This window comes from Ammospiza caudacuta, chromosome 7 (genome assembly GCF_027887145.1).
Source record: "Ammospiza caudacuta isolate bAmmCau1 chromosome 7, bAmmCau1.pri, whole genome shotgun sequence".
Taxonomy (NCBI): domain Eukaryota; kingdom Metazoa; phylum Chordata; class Aves; order Passeriformes; family Passerellidae; genus Ammospiza; species Ammospiza caudacuta.
In genome coordinates this window covers 29,726,212-29,746,131 of record NC_080599.1, presented here as the reverse complement: position 1 = coordinate 29,746,131, position 19,920 = coordinate 29,726,212, and the positions used below count along the sequence as shown (strand labels likewise).

Below are 19,920 nucleotides of genomic sequence, written 5' to 3'. Positions count from 1 at the left end.
TGCACTACAGCAAGTGATGCCACACAGATACCTGGTACTCTTCTTATTGCAGTCAGCAGCCCAAGACTGGAGTGGATGTCGGTGATCTGAAGCAAAGGTTTCTGGAGGTGTCTGCAGGGTAGAAGCTGATACCAGCTGGTGCAGTTTGCAGCCTCAGGTAAAAGCAGGTCCATGTTCCTGCAGCATTGCCCTCTGAGTCTAACTACAGTTAGACAAGTCTTAAATAGTGACAGCAATATCTTTATGCTGTTATGCAATTAAAGATGGAATGAAAATGTAAATGCCTCGTTTTTATTTAAGCAGTCCTTTGACATGCATTATTTTCAAAACTGGAACTATCTACAGAGAACAGTTTAAGCATTTCCAATTCCAGAGGATGCATAGTGCCTGTAACAATTAAGGAATGTAGTGGAGCACCCAATTCCACAGTGGACATCTGCTGTAGAGTGCCTGAAGCAATCTTCTCATCTAGAGCACCAACACGAGCAAGGCCAACGCAAATTGTGTTTTCAGTAATTTCTGTAAGAAAGAAGATGAAATGTTTCATTTATTGACTAATGGTCCTATCATAAGGGAAAAAATACTCAAAATGCTTAAACCTTAACACTGCATTCTTAAACCTCCAATTATAAAAATATTGGGGTGGCCTAGAAAGAAACTTGCTATTCAAAGAAAATAAAACTTAAGGATGTTGATAAGGAAGAATTCATTCAGGAACTGTGTTCACTTTGAGGAACCTGCTGCTTCTGATTCATTCTATGTAAAGGATAAAATTAAGGGATTTTCATTTTAACAGTACTGAAGGAATAAACTTTTTAAATGAGAAGTAGACCTAGACGAACTTGTTAGAAAAAATTCTGTGACACAATTGCATCATCTTTATGAGCTGCTGTGCTTTTACCCTTGGTCTCAATAAACATTTCACAGTTTGCTCCTGACCAGTGTTAAGAATTCAAGGTGAAAATCACAGTTCTGCATCTTTGGGTTAACCTAGATTCCTGCTGGTGTTCACACAGAGCAGAGTGTGACCAGTCTAAGTAAAACAGAGCTGAGATTTTTTTAAAGCTTGACTGATCTAAAATGCTCAGAATCCTTTTGCCTCCTGCAACTCTAATGGCTCAAAGAGCTCACAGTTCCACATGGATAGAAACAGTGCAGGGTTTCCAGACTGAGGCTTTGACTGTAGCTTCAGGAGCCACCAGTGCGGCTTCATTGCTGCTCACTGAACTGTGCTGGGCTAAATCCATCTCGTGACTGGGATTTAGGGCAGCCCAAATCCACTGCAGAGCAGAATTCTGGGAGTCAGGGGAGGGGAGTGGAGTTCAGAGGCTCATCAAGACGTGTGACTGGAGAGGGGTGGTAGCAGACAGAAGCAGTCCAATCATACCTGGTTTTTCTCCTTGGAGCCTTCTGTTTTGAATAATGGCAAGAAGCTGTTCTGCAGCTTGATTCACACTCATGTAACGTGGTGGCTCATAAATCTTTCTTCCTCTGCAGGGAAGGAAAAGCAGAGAAATTTTACATATAACCCATTTTGTTATCCCCAGCAATCTTACAGCTTATTTCAAGAGACCTCTAGACCAGCAGGTTGAATTTAAATAGGCCCAGGCTCTCAGGCTGGGTCTTTTAGACAAGAGTGGAATTTTTAAAGAATACAGAAATCTGTTGTGCTCTCACCACCCCTGTGAAACAGCTGGGCTCCAGCTGCCAGATCATTTAGATCCTAAAAGCAAATTCAACTGCTAGAAGCAAGATGCTGGTTTTGCAGCTACTCTTGAAGGATGCATTAGACTTAAATGCAAGGGCATACAACTGTTTTTCTGTTAAATGCCCTGTAGACAGATGATTACAGACTAGAAATATATTCTTAAATGAAATGCTGCTTTCTTTGCCAACTGCGGATTCAGTCAAACAGATTTTATTTTGAAACTCCAGAATAAACAAACCTCAATGATACTGTGAGACTTCACAAATGTTAATTTAGACCAGTTACAGCATGTGTACAGAGGATCCATTTATGTGAAAACATACAGATTGCAGAGATGAGTAAGATGTGGCAAAAACTTTTTGAACACAGTTAAATGAGCTTAAGAGCATTTTCTGTATATTGCTTATTTAACTCTTTAAGAAGGGTGTTATGTATTCTGCACTTTGCACTGTGTATAAAGAATAAAATTAGAACACTGTTTCAGACATTAATCTGTTTCAGGAGATGGCAGAACAGTAGAGAAATAACACTTCATGCACCAAGAGGAAAGCCTATCTGTGTCTGACTTAGTGCTTCTCACAGGAACAGTTACAAAAAAGATCATGTTCTGCTGCAACTCCATTCACTTACTGTAAATAAAGCCAGGCCCTATTGCAAGGAACAAAAGAGTTTCACTCCTGGTAAGAAACAAAGGACAGTGGCCACCAAGAAGCACAAGAGAAGAAGGCAGGTAAGTTCAGTATTAGATTATGGGCACAGAACCTTTGTTCCTTGTACAAAAAAAAAAAACCTTTGTAGGGGCACTGTATGTTTCTATGGATTTTCAAAATGGTGACTCACTTCATGAGATTCTCCAGAGACTGCTCCTTCACTTTAATATCTGTAGAACAAAACACATTAAAACACAGCTTTTCTACAAGCTTCCCACTTAGTCTTCTATGTAGGTGAAGCTTTAACAATGTTTTAGCTATTATTAATATTGTAATATTATTATATTTAGCTATTAGAATATGGATCACATTGTACTGTTTCATCTGTTAGTTAAGCTCAAAGCCTGTGACTTTATGCATGTGATTTTACCCAACAGGGCAAATTTCACAGATTTCAGAGCAACACAGCCAAATAAAAATCCTGGTAAATATACAAATAGGCATATTTACCATAAGATAGTTAAATACTAGCACATTTGAGCACACCAGTTCATTGGGACTACTCTTAAATTATGAGCACTTTATGTCACAGAATGTAAAGCAGTCTGACTGCTCATCACTGCCATGCAGGAACCTGACTTTCATTAGCACTTCCTTCCTGTCCCAATCAAAATTTAGAACAAGATTCTCTTATGGGAAAATAAAAGGATTTGGGCAAAACTGAAATAGAGAAGGGGTCGGGTAGGTAAGACTGCTGCCAGTTTTATGAAACAGATTGACCATAATCTTTCCAAGAGGAATCCAAATGTTACCTGTACTCAAACACCCTTCTCCCCCGGCCTACAGAAAGCTGGATACACTTTTAAACTCAAATAAGTATTCCTTGTTACATAATCAACTTCTAAACCAAAGTGACCCAGATGAAAGGGGTTAAAATGCAAAACCCCAAGATTGTAAGTGCCCAGTTTACCACATTGCTTCTACATCCATGAAGTCACTTTCAGTTCAGAAGTTCATCAGCACTAACCTTTTTAATGCCACATTTGCTTATCTGGTGATCTAGTCAGTTGGGTAAACACTCAATACACAAACTAAAAGGCAGGAGAGTGGCTGCTGCTCACCAAGTAAGCACAGGGTGTGCATTCCATTCCGCCTGTTCTTCTCAATCTTGTCAAAGAAGCTCTCTGGTTTCCATGTATCTGTCCAGAACACTATGGAAACGGTTTCTCCAAAATTGTACAACTGTAAAACAGAGCAAATGCAGTAACACACATGAGCAATAAGAAAAAATAAGAGCATTCAATAATGTTAAAGGCCAAGTAATGAACTACCTGCAAAGATTTTGCTCCATTCACCTTTCCAATGCATAATTAGTAACTTTCTATTTCTACTTTCTATTGTTACTCAACTCTGAAGTCCTTTTAAAGGCAAAAGCTTTGTAAGATTAGCACCAAAATCATTATTTGTTACTTTGGCTAAGGGTTTTTTATTTCTTACTTTGGTTAAGGTTAGACAGCTTGGAATAATGCTATAATGTAATGTTTTGATTCTATTGATTTAAATGGCATTTTGCTGCAGATGGAAGCTCTAGCAGGCAAAAGAAGTTACAGTCGAAGGAGATAGTGGATATGAAGATCTGAAGACAGACTGTGCATGAAGCAGAGAGGTACAACATTGTTTATGCACATATGGAAAGAATATTGCTGGCAGATCCTATGTCAAGTATACTCACTGGTTCTATTCTCAACCTTAACACATTTATTACTGGAAGTAAGTCCCTCATCTTGCTGAGACATTTGAAGCCACAGTCTTGCCAATTATCTCTGGTGATGCAAAAGGGAAAGTCATATGTAACTTAAGGTAGCATCTGGCTTGGAAGTAGGTTTTGCCCTGAAATAGGGGAATACCAAGCATCAGTTTTGGTCTATTTAGCTCTGGACTCAGGCCACTCCAGATGGATTTTACAGCTTGCCACTATTCTGTCTGCTCAAGCCCACCAGAGAAACAACAGCTACATGAACTACCCTTCTCACTTTCTCTGTACTCCTGGAAGGAAAAGCTGCTTTTCCAAGCCCATGAAAGGAGACAAAGGCACTGTGTGTGCTTTGGCAGAGGACCCTGTATAGAAGCAGCTCTGGCAGCCCTGTGCCATGTGGGGATTCCCCTATATGTACTTCTGTTGCTGTGGCATTAGCCTGTGGCTTTAACTCCTTTGTGCTGGTAGAGCAGAACTTGAATCACAGCAGAAACATGTTTATTTTCAAAAGCTCAAATTTTAACCATTCATGCTGATAAAATTTATTCAAAGATTCCTGGAAGATAACTGAAAACATTTCCTCTTTTAAGTATTTCATTCTAGCACGAGCACAAGAACATACTGGGTACATTTCACAACCTAAAGGTTCTTCCAGTAAATACAGGTTTAACCAAATAAGTTGCTCCTGATGTAACCTTCCTGATATTAGCTATTTCAAGGCTGTGTTCTAGAAAATAAAAAGAAAAATCAAAGTATGCTTTGCCTATTTTTCATGTGGCTGCCTAGAACTCATTCCCATTTTGTACCAAATCTGTAGAAAAACTATTAGAAAAGAAGTTTCTCCTTCTCCATGTCACTGTTAGAGCATCTGGGAGCAAGATACCTTTAATCTCCTTGGTAGCATTCCTGCAAACTTCCAGAAGTGCTGCAATGTCTGATACCAACCTAAGAGCTCCCCATCAGCACCTGAAACCACTGCAGCCACTTCCCCAAAGCAGCAGTCCTTGTTCAGGACAGAAAGGGGCCTCAATTAACCTTAAATCTTTCTTACCTTGGCCCTTTGGCATTTTGATAAACCAAGGAAAAAATCTTCCACCTCTGCCCTTTAGGAAATGAAAGGATATGCAGAAATGGGAAAAATGTTAATATCTGTGAGGTATTTTGTTGGGAACCAGAACTCCTAAACCACTCTGCCACATGTTAAGAATGAGCTGGACTTTCAACTTTATACCATACATTGCTAATTCTGATTGTTATCATTCTCTTTTCCATTACTCACTACAAAGATCCTCTTTGCCAACAAGAAGTTAAGCAAGTTATCCTTTTCCCTGCCAATCATTCACTAATCTGTCCTTTGTTTACAGGGTTTTGCATTAATTAATACTGAAGCCTGGATGTCAAAAAAGAGTAAAATATTTTTGTCAGAAACTGCCTGTCTATTCTGTAGAAATACCTTCAGAACACCTTCATGAAGAATTGATACTACAGACAACTGTACTTAGTCTCAAAAAATACACCTGTTTTCTCAGCACCTGGAAAGCACAGAAGTAGTTTCTACACCAATAAGATAGAGTAGGAGACATATTTTATTGACCTCCTGGAAATGCTTTTGCAGTTTATGCCCCTCTACTAACTAAACTTGCGAAGAACAGATATCCTAGGATTAATGTGCACAGATTCTTACTTTAAATTACAAAGGGAGGAATACTACTTTGGAAAGTCCCTGGTACACCATCAATCTGAATGCTGAGGAACTGAAGTAGTAAGTGGGATACCTCTATTGTGCTTGAATACTTATAACCAATTACCTTCCAAACACTTCTACAGACACAAACCAATATTTTTTTTTTCATCCAGTATTTGATCTCTACAGACGTGTGACATTTAAGAAAACATACGAACTGCTCTTCACCAGGGCAAGCCTGCATTAAGAAGGACATAACTGTATCAGAACTTACACTTTAAATGCTCTCCCTCCTCATGCAGAATTCAATTTGTTCCTAATTTAATTTCCTCTGCTGTGCTCTAATTTCCACCTTTTGAACTTGGGAATGAATTATCAGACTTTCAAGAAAAGCCTTCCAGCAGAGAGAGCTGTAAATGCCAAAAATGGCACTACTATCCTAAGGATTCAGGAGTTACAGAAGACAGCAGGTCCACTAAAGACAAAACCAACTGAAATTAAAATGCATTCTTTCCACCAACCAAAAAAGGCTGCAGAGGGTCCCAAAATTCCAGGAATCATGCTTCTCACTGAAATAGAGCTGTCTGACATGTTTGCTAACCAAGGAGTGTTACAACACAACTAAGGATTACTGCCATGCTTTTGAGACTGTTCAGGAGTTCAGTAAGATGACGAGCTGTGTGTATTTGCAGAGACCAGGGATTGGCTGTACAGTGGCTGGCACAGCTCTAAAGAGAGGCAGCAGCAAATGAAATTTCACAGCCAACTTGTGTGTGCTGCACTTTACATGAAGCATGAGGGGTTTAGGAGTGGGCAATGTGTGCTTTGCCCCAACATCTCAGGCATCACAATTGCACTGTGAGCAGATTTGTTAATGTGCCTACATTCTGCTCAGGCACAAAAGTGCCAGAATTTCAAAGGGGCACAGTGAAATGGTTGGACAGATATTTCATGTTTTCAGCTTGGAAACCAAAGTTCTTACCTTCTTCTCAATGCTCAAAAACATCACAGAAAAGTTTCAAAAGGTCCTTTTGAAAGACCTCAGTCTTTGGAAATACCCCTTTCTCTGCACCCTCCCCCAAGTAGTGACTGGCTTAAGCAAAACTCTGTGCATCAAATTTTGCAATGCAGTAGCTCAGGTCAGCAAAGGAAGCCAGCACTCCACTGTGAGGCAATGCCCTGCTGCTAGAGTTTTCTCACAAAACACTGCAGAAAGCTCTTCTTCAACTCACAGTTACATCACCTCAGAACAAGATATAAATTCCTATTTTATTTACACACATGATATGAAAGAATGATTGACAACTTTTGGTGCTTGTTTTCTGTTAGTATTTTACTCTTTCTATTAATGCTATTTCTTATTTTACTTCTTGTTTATACAAGCAGAATTGATTGCAAATTGAGAGGCCAGAATGAACTGTGAGAGAAAGTACCATGATCTCACCTTGGAAAGTCTTCATGCAAATGGAATTTCAATGAAACTGCTCAGCCACTTTGTTAAAGACCAGTCTGATATCAAATACCTGAACCTGTCCTGATCAATTGTCCTCACTTGAAATCATGGTGTGGTCAAGCACCACAAAAATTTAGGGCATAAAAGACAGAACAAGCTGACACTAAATAGGGAAATTAAAAAAGGAAGATCCACCATCCCCTCTAGAAAGTACTAAAGCAAGCAGGATAGAAGATGCAAAATAATAGTAAAGGTCAGTTGGCTAACAGCTGCAGAGAAACCAAGAAGTAAACATTTCAAAACACAGACATCTATTTTTACAGCATCTTTCCCAGAATTATTGCTGTATCAGCTTCAATGGTGACACAGCAATTTTTCACTTATGAACCTATCTCCTTTCCTAACATTTCAAACAGCTTCAGAACTAGTCACAGGTCTGGTTCCTCCCAAAAAAAGGAGTTATTACATTCTTCAGACCTGCCACCATACACAACCAAATACCTGAGACCTCCTAGGTCTGAAATGCTACAGAGCCATGTTCATCCCAGGTCCCACTGCAGATAGTTCTCACAGCACAGGAATTATGTGAATGATGGAAATTCAGACTCTTCTCAGCCTAATCACAACCCACTGGTAGGAACTAAGAGGCTTTTTCTCCTAAGACTATTCCTCTTGGAATAGTGGATTTAGAGACTGCAGAGCACCTTGCATTATCCCAGGTTACTTCCTGATAGATCCCAATGAGCATACCCAGAAAAGCTAAGATACATTTTCTTTTTCTTTGTCATAGGGGTTCTGACATGATGCTAGGCAATGTTCATCCTCAAAGATAAGGAACCTGAGTCAGGTTTTTCCCTTTATTCCCCCTAACCTGTTACAACTCTCCAGACCACATACATCAAATTAAAGGGCTCCTGCTGCTCTTTGTATTATATATTGTTGCTTGATAGCAGTTTAAGAAGTTGTGTGATTGTCAACAAAGAGCTAGCAGAATCACTCAATCTTTGTTTTTTCTTGGAATTGGTCATATGAAACAACCACAAGCCTAAATCTAGCCCTTTACACTACCTTATTTAGTATCACAGACCTTTAGCAACTTCAAATGCCTCTCATGAGAACCTTCACATGAAACTGAAAAGTTTTACCATTCACCTAGATCTGGCTTTGACTCCTTTTTGTACTGCAAGCTGAGAGATTGCCCTAGCTGTCCCAAAAACTTCCAGTTCCCTTAGTACATGCCAGAGAGAAAGGAACTGGGAAGAAAACACATTTGGCTGAGGGAAACCCACTCCATATAATTGCAGTCTTCAGAAGGCAGCTGAGACAAATCACATAAAATCTGTTGAAGGGACAAGCACATTTTGCTTTGGCTGCCTCTTGGATCTGCTTAGGAAATAGCCACTCCATAAGAAGAACAAAATTCAGCTATCAAAATACTGAGAAAGCAAACTTGCATAGGAGAGGATTTGCCCTTCAAGGTAATGCCACCTTATCTTTAAAAACCTTCTAAGATTCTTTCTGTCAAAAGCAATGTTTCCTTCCTGCCCTGAAGGTGACTTGGGTTACTAATATGAAATGAAGATACCTAAAAGAAAAAAAAACCCCAAACCTGATTAAATAGATGTTTCTGGGTCATGTTTGCTGCTGACAAATAGCACTAAGTTGGACAGCAATTGTGAGTAATGAAATAGTGTGACTAGCACTGTTTAAACCTTTAATTGGCTTGAGAAATAAATGCCAACTTCTTAAAGGCTCAGAAACTGTTAGTAACTGAAAAAACAGAAATAGAAAACAGTTTAACAGTCAGTAATTTTGTGTACAGTCCCTCCTATTAGAGCAGAGTGTTTTTGAAGATTAGGGCACACAGAGAGGGTGGGACTCAGAGGCACCACTCCTGCAGCTACTACAGGGTTTCTATTTGACTATGAGCACAGTAATTAACAATAGCATCCTACAGCTTCTTCATCTTTAAGTAGTATTTTTCAACTTGACACTGGAAATGTACTCACCTGTTCAGCAAAACCTCAAAAATAACACAGTAAGCATTGCTTTTGTATTTAAGTGACTAGCTGCTAGCAAAAAGGCTATTTTCTATTTTATAACTGTAATTTTCTAACAAGAATTAAGAGGACTGCAAACATAAAACCCAAGATGCGTCACTGAAAGAAACAAGGGCACATGCAGATGTTTGTTCTAAAGCTATTCAGCTGGAAAGTGGGTACATCGCAAAAGAAAGGCAGCTCTTTGCTGTTACATGTTTTTTTCCTAGCTACCCAACCAAATGCTTTCAAAATGAGCAGCACCATTCAGAAATGAGCGTCTCATTTTAGCCTTTTATCTCAACGTGTGACTTGCCTCCAGCTTTGCCCTTCAGTTCTCAGTCCTCTTTCTTTATGTCAGTGCCATGATCTCAAGCCATTTCAAGTTGCATCATTCCTTCACATGCACCACAGGTCAGCGTGATGCAGAATCTTCCAGATGTGTTTGACCAACAGCAGTTCTACCTCAAGGACACATTAGCAGCACTGGGTCAGAGAGAATTCTGTCCTGAGAGCACCAGTCTGGCCAGTGACGTTCCCAAACCAACCCAGATGTCATGCATATTAGAAATTAAGGAGAAATATGCAAATTAGAGATTCTCATTTTCCTGCCTCTTTATTCTAGGGCTAAAAGCCTTAGCAATCAGTCCTATTCTGAAAAACTGAGAGTGGGCACAGGTACAGCCTGTGCTTCCCTGGCAGTGTCTGCAGATACCAAAGTGCCTGCTGTCCTCACTGGTGCTTGCTCCCCACCACAACAGGAGTCAGAGTGACAAACACACCCACATGGCAGACTCCAGACAAGGGAGGTGAACCTGCAGAGAACATGCTAAGAGGCACTGACATAGGAGCACGTTTCTTGGCTTCTCTCCCATAACTGTATTCTTTTGTTTTTAAGGGAAAACAGCTTCTTCAGCCTTGGAAAGAAAAAAATCTGTCACAGTGAAGCACAGCAAAAACAGTGTAAAAGAGAGAGGCACAGCAAATCACAGTGCCTTATGCACAGTCAAGACTACCACTTTGCTAAGTTATATTATCCCAGCACAGTTTATCAGGCTGTGAGAGCTTCCAAGAAGTTTAATTTTCAAAATTAAAACCCCACTCCTTTTTTTCAGTATTCCAAAACAGTTTCACTAATTCTGTTAAATGATGAGATAGAAAAAAAGTATTTGAAAATAGATATGCAGCCCTCTTTATTATTTGGCAAGAACTACAGCTATGGAATGAAGGTAACAAACCATCACTGATACTGTACCAACTTCACTAAATCACTGTACAGGAAAATTGCACAGTACCAGAATGTTCTTTTGTGACCAGACTGTGCTGTGGCTGCATTTCACTGACAGCCTAATCAGCAGTTACAGCTCGCTACGCACATGGCTCTCTGAACGGCGTATAAAGGTGTTTCCTGTTTTTCTCTACTAAGAAAGAGAGAGGGCTTGTATCACAATCAGATTAAAACAAGAAAAAAAGCAAAGCCTTTTCTGTGGTGAAGCAAAAGAGGAATCCCTCCCATTGACAGGAACTTTACAATTGGAGACACAATAACTCCAAAATTAAATTGATGGCAGGAGACAGCCATGGAACGTGAAGGCTTTTGAAAGAAATTATAAACTTCCAATACAACTCTAGTTAATCAAAGGCTGCTTTTTTGTAAGATACACCTCACTTGCTGTTTATGCCAGTAAGGAGCAATCAAGACTTAAATGTACAACAGGTTATATTCAGCCTGGTAATGCAATCACTATTGCCTAAAATGCCTTATATGACAACAGGAGTGTGGACTTAGGAGAAGGCAACCCCTCCGAAGGCAGAATGGAAAAGGGGACTAATGCCAGAGTGAATAACATCACATCCTTTATGGTCTGCTCCCTTCAGCAAGGGATAAGGGAATAGCAATCTAATCTCCAAAACTCTGCATATGTGAATAATCTTATGGACTGTTTATAGTCTACTCACATTAGGTTTCTGGCCCTTTTTTTCAATTAACCTAAAAGCTACATACTGCTCCTTCCTATGCATGGCTGAACTGTGGGGGAAGCAAACTTTCAGAAAACTTAAAAATCTCTTTGGGCCTTGCATCTTCCTTCCTAATGAATTTAAGAGAACAGTAAAAAAGACAGCAAATAGCAGAAACTACTTGTCAACAACCTGACAGCAGCAGCAAACTTTACAGCACCATCAAGCCAAAAGGGGAAGGGTGAGCCCAGCTGCAACTCTTGTTTTACCCACCCTGGTAAGTGCAGTCATGCGACAGCTGCTATTTGTCTGCTGGGTACATTTTAGACACCAAGAAGCCCATTTCCTTTCTAAAAGATCATTTTGCCCAAGTCTTGCAGCAATAGGCAGGCATCACTAAGAAGGTGCTCACAAGAGAATTATAAAGAGTGTGAATGCTATGCAGCATTCCCTTTAGCATTAGCTAATGGGACAGGTGTCACTGCATTGGTTTTGAGCCAGGTCAGACAGGGTGCTCAGATTTCTAATCAAAACCAAAGATAATACCCAAACTCATTGACACAGATTTTCTGCTGTTGGCCAGCATTACTATTTGAATGGAGTTTGGAGTATTGGAGTAATTTGAATGTACCAAAGTGTTTGTTGAAATTAAAATAAATTGTGTTCTTTTTTGTACTGCTAGGAAGGAATTCCTCCTTCAGTAATGGAAAGTTATTGTTCAAACCCCCAACTTGTCTGTAGTACACTTACACTCCTGTGCTTGCTATTGGCTTTTGTAAAGTGGGAACTTGGTTTTGGGGTCCCATACACAGGGAACCATTCTGAACCTTGAGAGGGCAGGTTCTATGTTAAAGTGATGAATGAAAACAAGAGAGGGAAGCTTCATCTAATTTATATGTGATTAGTTATTATTTATACACTACCAAAATATCTTTCATGAAGTAAAAGTAATAATGGACCTATATATGTGTAAAAGGAAGTATTTTCTTGGGGAACACTAGACCTTTTCTACTTTAGCCATTCAAGATGCACAACAACTGTAATCTGTTTTACTAGTCCTTGGCTAAGCAAATCCCTCCCCCCTCATCAGATTGGCAGAAAGTGGAGACAGATCAAATTTTTTAAGAGAAAGAGTGCATGATATTCAAGACTTTGGAATTATGATCTGAGTTGGACATATAGGCAGGCTTGTGCATGTATTTCTGATATGACAAGATCAGCATAGTTGCCTAAAGGATAACAACCTTATTTAAGAATAAACTTATCAGGTATTACCTGATTTTACCATCAGTAGTAAAAGGAAGCCAACATGAACAAAGCTTCATCTGTAAAATTACTTTAAATACCAAAGGCTCCTGGGGCAGAAGGAAGTTAGAAAGCAGAAAAGAATAAATGTGTTACTATTCATTTTCATATGAGTTCATCAAAAAGGGCTTTTGCTGACATGTGGCATGCTAAAAGGACGCGCTAAAAAATTCTAAGATTATGTGTACAGTTGTTACAGATCTTCAAAGTTGGGATTGCAACATGCACTGCCACAGCAGTAGAAGAGCTCACCAATTCTCAGCTTAGCAGTTGTGAAACAACACGTATGCGTACACAAAAATATTACCTGTAAACCACAGCAGCCCACTGCATTCATTATTGAAGCATTGTGAATGACCTTGTAAGGAATCCCCAATTTTACTGCACGTAGCACTAAATCACTGTGTGTTGTGGCCCTGTGGTAAGAAAAGGAAGGAATTAAACATTGAAAACATGGTGTTACCGAGTGTTACTATCACTATAGTTTGTTTTGGAATAAAATTAAATCCTTCACAACAAGGACAGTACAGAGATGGGAAAATGGCAACAATATCCCAGTGGTTACAGGAAAATAAAAACTCCAGTAAGGCTTCCATGTCATCTTCCCCAGCTGAAATGCCTGGCATCCTCAGTATGGTACAGCCCTTTGCAGCTTTCTGGCATCGTTAGAACTGTAACACTGTGACAATGTCACTTTATAAAGTAGCCTTGGCAAGTACTTGAAAAGGGAAGGTCCATGTATCCTTTGTCTTCTGCAGGTGTCTGTTAAACATGCATTGAACTGTAAAGGTCAACTCTGTTTGGCACAAACTTCCACAAAACTCCAGGATTTCATTACTGGCTGCACAGCCAGGCCCTCTCCCATCTGCACCAGCGTGTGCCAGGAAAGCCCCATGCTCACACAAGAACTCTGAACAGACAGAGGTGAACTGCATGTTTACTTAGAAAAAACATCCTTAGACTGAATCAATTTTTCTAACAGTTAATCCAGATTACTCAAATTAACAATGCCTAAATCTGAGTGATAGAGCTTATTCTGAAAGAGTTAAGAATATTTTAGTTTCAAACAGAATTAAATTCAGCTCCAGATCTAAGGCTCAATATACACATTGCAGTGATTGACTGCTGCAAGAATCACTGGGTTTGCAGTTAAGCAGTTGAGATTAGAGCCTTTTTAAAATGGTCAGTACATACAGATTAAGCAAATCTTTGAACTACAACAATGTTTACATATGTATTTTGCTTGTACGTATGCTTATATGGATGTGAAAACTGAAAATGCACCTACCCCTTGCCTAAATTTGTCAGACCTGATCAATGACCTTAGACATCTCATTCCCAAGATGAGACCACAGACTTCTGTGTAGCCATTTCAAAGAAGGAATGAAAGAAATAACATATGGCCATCAAAACAATAAACTAGGAAAATTGCTTTCACCCTGGCCTTGTTCAGTTACCCTAACAGAATTCCCCTGGTTCTAGCCTGATAATTTCAGTGCTGTGTGTCTGACCAGCACCAGTCAGCAGATCAGGTGCTTCAGACTAGAACACAAATGTGGCAGCAGCTGGCAAAGCTGTAAAGATCAATATTTTTAAAAAGAAATCATTTTCAGCAGAAGAAAAAAAATGAGGAATGTGAATTTGGGAAATCTGACACCCTTATACAAACAGGCTCCCAGACCTAGGAGAAGGCAGCAAAGTGATCTGAACCAATACTTTAGTTACTATACAAACACTGCTCCTCACTTCCAGAAGCAAAGGTAATTTAAGAATGTCTACTCTAAGAGAAGAGGAGACTGGTTTCACAGCCTTGTGTTATTCCCTGCACATACAAAGGACAAGGAGCACTGGAGGATTTTGTGGTTATGCTAATACTGACCAAGGCATCAGCTGGCTTTATTCACTGAAATTTGCTCCAGACAGTATTTTTTTCTCCCAACAGATCTGTCTATAATGACTGTAGTTGAAGGCAGAAGTGCCCTTATGGGCACTCAGCTAATACCAGGAAAAGTTTCATAGAGTCATCTCTCTACAGGCAAAACTTCAGCAGTATTTTCTGTCACTGACAGAGAGGTTAAGTTTTATGGGTAGTAATAATATGGATGTTAGCACCAGCCTGGAGTGGTGGACTTTCCATTGTACTACTAAGAGCTAAGAACATAAACACTTAGAGAGAAGCAAGTCATTCAAAAAAAGGGTGGTTTTTAACAATAACATAGTATGGTAACCAGAACTGAAGTATTTTGACATTGAAACTTATGATAACTGAGGCAATCAGAATACTGCTTACAAGTAGCAGTTACATTTCAATCCATGTAGCTTGTTTTTTTATCTTGTGTATTTGTACCAATCACTGGCTCAGAGCACAAGGGTACAGGTAACATGGGTCTACACTCTGCACAAATCAAGTTTGAATGTAAACATGGACTGCAAGTGTAATCAATATTTCTGAAATACAGAGTCATCTGCCCACAATTAGTTTAATATAATATTCTCTTGCCAATTGCCTTCAACCTGTATTTACATAAATTATCAGCTTTTGACAAATGTGTGCATTGCTCCTTTTTCCATAAACTCCATTTTTTCCATCACAAATAAGGTTCTCAGATTTCATTTTTCTTGTGCCCCTTAACATTGTGGTATAAATCTTGCATCACCAGCTGGAGATGAAAAGCTCTTCTGCATGGCTTGACATTACAGATTGATGATGCCTGACCAAAGAGACAGAAGGAGATCCTTCTGGTCATAGAAAAAGCCTATACTTTCCAGCAAGAATAGAAGTGGAAACAAAAGGCCTAATAAACCAACAGGAGAATACATTTATAATGACATACATGATTTTAAGAACTAGCATATATTAAAGCAGATTAATCTGTATTGATTCTAAAATAATATAAAAGTTGCAGTTTATAAGTGCAAACAGCAACTAAAAGAATATTTCCCCAAAACAGCACATTTCTTATTTATTTGACAACACAGAATTTCTTCTGTTAGCAGACAAATCATGAGGCAAAGCATTTGTTATAAAAGGTAGCACAGAGAATAAAATTATAATGAATGACATTATAAGTATCTGCTGAAGGAAAGATTCATACATTCTGGAGGATCCACATTCCAATCTATAATGAACACCTGGGCAAGGAAACTCCAAAGCAAGACAAAGTGTAGACAACTGTATGTATATTTTTAATACAGTAAGGAGTATACAGACATAAAAAGTGTTTCTGGTCTGAAAATCAGTTCCCTCAAAAATAACAACAGTTACAGAGTTGGATTCTTCCTACTGAAAAAAAAAAAAAGTGATGAAGCTATAATTAAAATGTTTCACTGTCTTACCCAAAAGGATCACCAACCACAAGAAATGCGACATCACAAACATCAGCTTCTTTTAAAAGGCTATCTGCTTCTTGTTCCACCATTTCTCGGTCAGCCAAAATCAATTCTTTTCCATAAAACTCTTCCTAGAAATTGAAATTAATAATAAACATCAAAATAAGACACTTAGGAACATTTTTGTATGTCTCTGGGTGCTCACTCAGGAACACAGCCAACGCACACTGGAATAAGTAACTTTGTTATTCTCCCCAGCAGCCTGCCCCATGTCTTGGAAAACCTCACCTCTGCTTGCAAGAACACCTGAGCTTTGCACAGAGCAGCTCCTGAGCTGACAAAAATCAGTGAATGTGAACTTTACCCTGACACTGACTTGGCGTTCCGTGCTTTCTGTGTCAGTTGAGCAGCTGCACCTGAAGCAGCTCAGACCCACCTGCACTGAGGGTACCTGGGTGCACTCCAGGCAGAGTTAATTTAAGTTGCTGCTGTGAGGCACCCCCTCTCCCTAGCTCTTGGGCTACTTACAATACTGGCACCCAACCAGGCACAAACACCACACTAGCTCCACCACAACCTGTTCTCTCAGATTTTTCCTTAGTACGTTTTAGCTAACCACATCTAAGGAATGACTTCATATTCGTCCTTCATCTTGAGTTCTCTTTAAGAAGTGCTTTACCAAGCATACAGGTAAACACGTATTTGATCCTGTCCTTAAGTTTTCTTCAGCAGCTCAGTAATCATTGTGTCTCTTTGTACATTCTAAATGCCTTTATTTCAAGAATCAACTTCACACATGTAAATGAAACTTCAGTTAGTTCTAGAACATGTTTTCTGATCATACTGAAAACATCTGCTATGTTGTATCACCATGCATTTTACATGCTCTTTACATGATTATTTTTTTTTTCCAGGGCAAAGACCAAGAAAGGTGGTTTTGTTCTAAGTAGTAGTCAGAAAATTTGTGTGGTATTACGAATAATAATAAATGGATAAAACCATTGAATCAGTTATCACCCAGAAAGGTTTTCCTCCGCCTTCTGTGACTTCTTTGCCCACACAGAACAGTGAATTGACAACAGAACTGTAATACCTGTACAGAAGGAGAGTGATGCTTTCGAAAAAAATCCATCCCATAGTGACAGTAAAAGGTATGGGACCTCTGCTACCAGGCTACATGCCCTTCCCTGAATATGAGTTCCTGCCCATTTTTGAGTATTCCTAACTGTATAAAATCAGGTTATTATCTTCCATGTCAAAAAGACTGCAACCTGTACAGATACAACAGAGAGGGGACCAAATAAATGTGTAAGCAAATCTTGCATCTGTGATTCTGAACCATTGACAGTCACCCTGGAGTAATGCTGAGATCTGCACTGAACCAACTGCAGCAAAGTTTGACACCCCACTGGTTTCCATCAGCCCAGATGCACACTGGGACAAGGGAGCTGACTGTAAAGCAGAGCACCCCATAACAGCACAGATCCCTTCCATGGGCTGCCACTGCACCAGCCTGGCTTGGGCCCAGCACTGTGAGCAAATGCACGCTGCAGAACAGATTGGGTGCAGCCCCAGGAACACACCTTTCAGTCTGCCTTCATCCAAGGGAATCTATTTGCATGCTTTGAGACTGCTCCACAATGCTAAACAAAGCATGCTAAGTAGAGAATAAATAAACAGTAAAATGTACACTCACTGGGAGGTCACTGGGTCCAAAAAGTTCTTTCACCAAACTCAGGGCCAATTTGGATGGTCAACATCAAACAACTTTTAATATTCATTTTAGGCCATCCCAATAACAAGCAAGTCTTGTCATTTGAATTTTATGACCTGATTTTAATATCATCAACAGAGAAGGATTTCTGGGAAGTCTCTGCAGGAAAAGATCTGCTCTTTACTTCTTGAGAGTTTTCCTCTAACTTTTCATGTGCTTAGGAGAGAATGACCACCAGATTAGTAAACCGACTATTCAGCATTGTCATTTGTATGTAAACCAGGCTGTATAAACACTTGGTTATTAACTTCTATATTCCCTCTTAGGTGTTTTAGGTAAGACAACATTTTCACTTTGTTTTTATTGATCTTTTTATCTCATCTTTGGCATTTCAAGGTCTGCAAAAGACTTAAAACAGTAAGAAATATATGACAAGAAAACCCAAAATAATCACATCAAAAACTGTCAGCATTTTCCTATTATTCAGTGCTTGATTTTCAGATGGATAGGAATCCATTAATTTTTCTACTGATAGCAAATGCTCATTTTGAAAAGTAAAAATCTCCAAGTAATCCTTTCCATTTAGCAGTTTTCCAACTATCAAACAACCACAAAGAACATTTTGTTTTGAACGGAATGACTTCAATTTAGACTGCTTCAGTGTACTGAAAAGAAACAAGCTACAGAGCATATCTTCATACAGCACATAAACCAGAGATGCTCCAAATATTCTAGCCTACCTTGTACATGGCAACCATGTAATGCTGACTACAAGCTATAGGTCTCACATGCTCTGTGTATCTGCAGCTCTGCATACAGGTACATTATGGCCATACAGCACCAAGCCCACACAGCATCAGCTTATTCAGAGGCAAGGTCTCTGGTCTGTGGGCAGCTATGCCATTTTTTGGTATTATTTCTGCATTCAACTTCATCTTTCTATGACCATCTGTGACCTTCTCAGAGTTACAATTTGCACATTTTTACTACTCTTGTCTTCCACGAGGTGAGTTTACTAACAAAAACTTAATCTCCACGTTGTCCAACATCTCTGACTGAGCTGTGCCTGTTCTGGGAATCCCAGCACGGTGAGGCAGCTTGGCCCACGTGGAAATGTGACATAATGAAATTGCTATTCCCAGCAGGCATGCTATAACACCTCAGGCTGATACAGAGGTGCAGGGCTTCAAAATATGTGCTTTTCTGGTATGACTTTTGGATGGGGTTCTTTTGTTGCTGTTTTTAAACAGATTAGACACTTTCTAACCAAGTCCTCCAGTATCGCAGGGTTTGCACATATTGGTAGGCTTTGAGATGAAAACTAGCGCCAACAGTTGTAGGAACATTTTATTTTTGCTGCAGTCTTCTTGCTAATTTATCCTAGAGAACACGGTATGTGAAGGTCCCGTACATGAATCTCCCGAGAGCGGGCACCGCTCATTTCTCCTCCGGACCCACCAGCCCCAGCACGCCCAGGCCCGCTGGCACCAGAGGCCTCGGGCCCTGTGACCGGACCTACCAGCGCCTCCTTGCCCACGGTGAGCACGGACGTGTAGGCCTCCAGGTACACCCGGCGGCAGCGCCGCACGGCCTCCAGCCCCTTCACCGTGATGTCCTCGGCATCGCCCAGGCCCAGCCCGACCAGGTACAGCATGCTCGGGGAGCGCCCGGCCAACACCCGCCTCACCAGGGAAACCAAGCGGCCTCAGCCGGGGCGCCGCACGCCCCACCGCTCGTCGGGACCGGGGCCAGGCCTGGGGACAGCCTGGCTCTCGGCTGCTTGTTTCCCGGCTCTCGGCTGCTTGTTTCCCGGCTCCCGGCCGCTCGTTTCCCGGCTCCCGGCCGCTCGTTTCCCGGCTCCTAGCTCTCCGCTCCCGGGCTCCTCTCGCCCGGCTCCCGGCTGCCCGCGGCGCCGTTGTGGCGCAGAGACCGCCGGGAGTTGTAGTCCCGGGCCGCAGCTGGGCTATGGCAGCGGTGGGCAAGCCCGGTGCGGGCGGTGTCCCCACAGTGCCGGTCGCTAGCGGCCACAGCATCCCGGTGCTGGGGCTCGGTAAGTGGCGGCGCGCCCGCCCAGAGCCCGCCTCCCTGCCAGAGGCGTTGTGAGAGGGCGGGGGTCACCCCGGGGCCCGGCCTGGCCGGCTCGGCAGGTTCGGCGCTGCCCTTGGCCCGCAGCCGGACTCGCCTCAGGGCAGCCCGGACCGGAGCCTCCTGCCGAGCTGCCCTCGCTGAGCCGGGCGGGCCTGGTGGACTTCCGAGAGTCCCGGTGCCCCTCCGAGAATCCCTGTGCTCCTCCGAGAGAGAGCCCCGGTGTCCCTCCGAGAG

At 41.0% G+C, this 19,920-nt stretch overlaps 1 protein-coding gene across 1 annotated transcript; it reads right to left on the bottom strand.

The window, feature by feature from the left end:
- Positions 1 to 283: 283 nt before the first annotated feature.
- Positions 284 to 19,631, bottom strand: DPH5 (diphthamide biosynthesis 5). Its single transcript, XM_058808282.1, is given in 9 exon segments — positions 284 to 519; positions 1,388 to 1,491; positions 2,549 to 2,588; positions 3,480 to 3,600; positions 12,862 to 12,970; positions 15,891 to 16,015; positions 19,118 to 19,296; positions 19,299 to 19,340; positions 19,343 to 19,631. Coding segments are annotated over 9 exon segments (1,233 nt in total). The 3' UTR covers positions 284 to 295.
- Between the last annotated feature and the right edge of the window lie 289 nt (positions 19,632 to 19,920).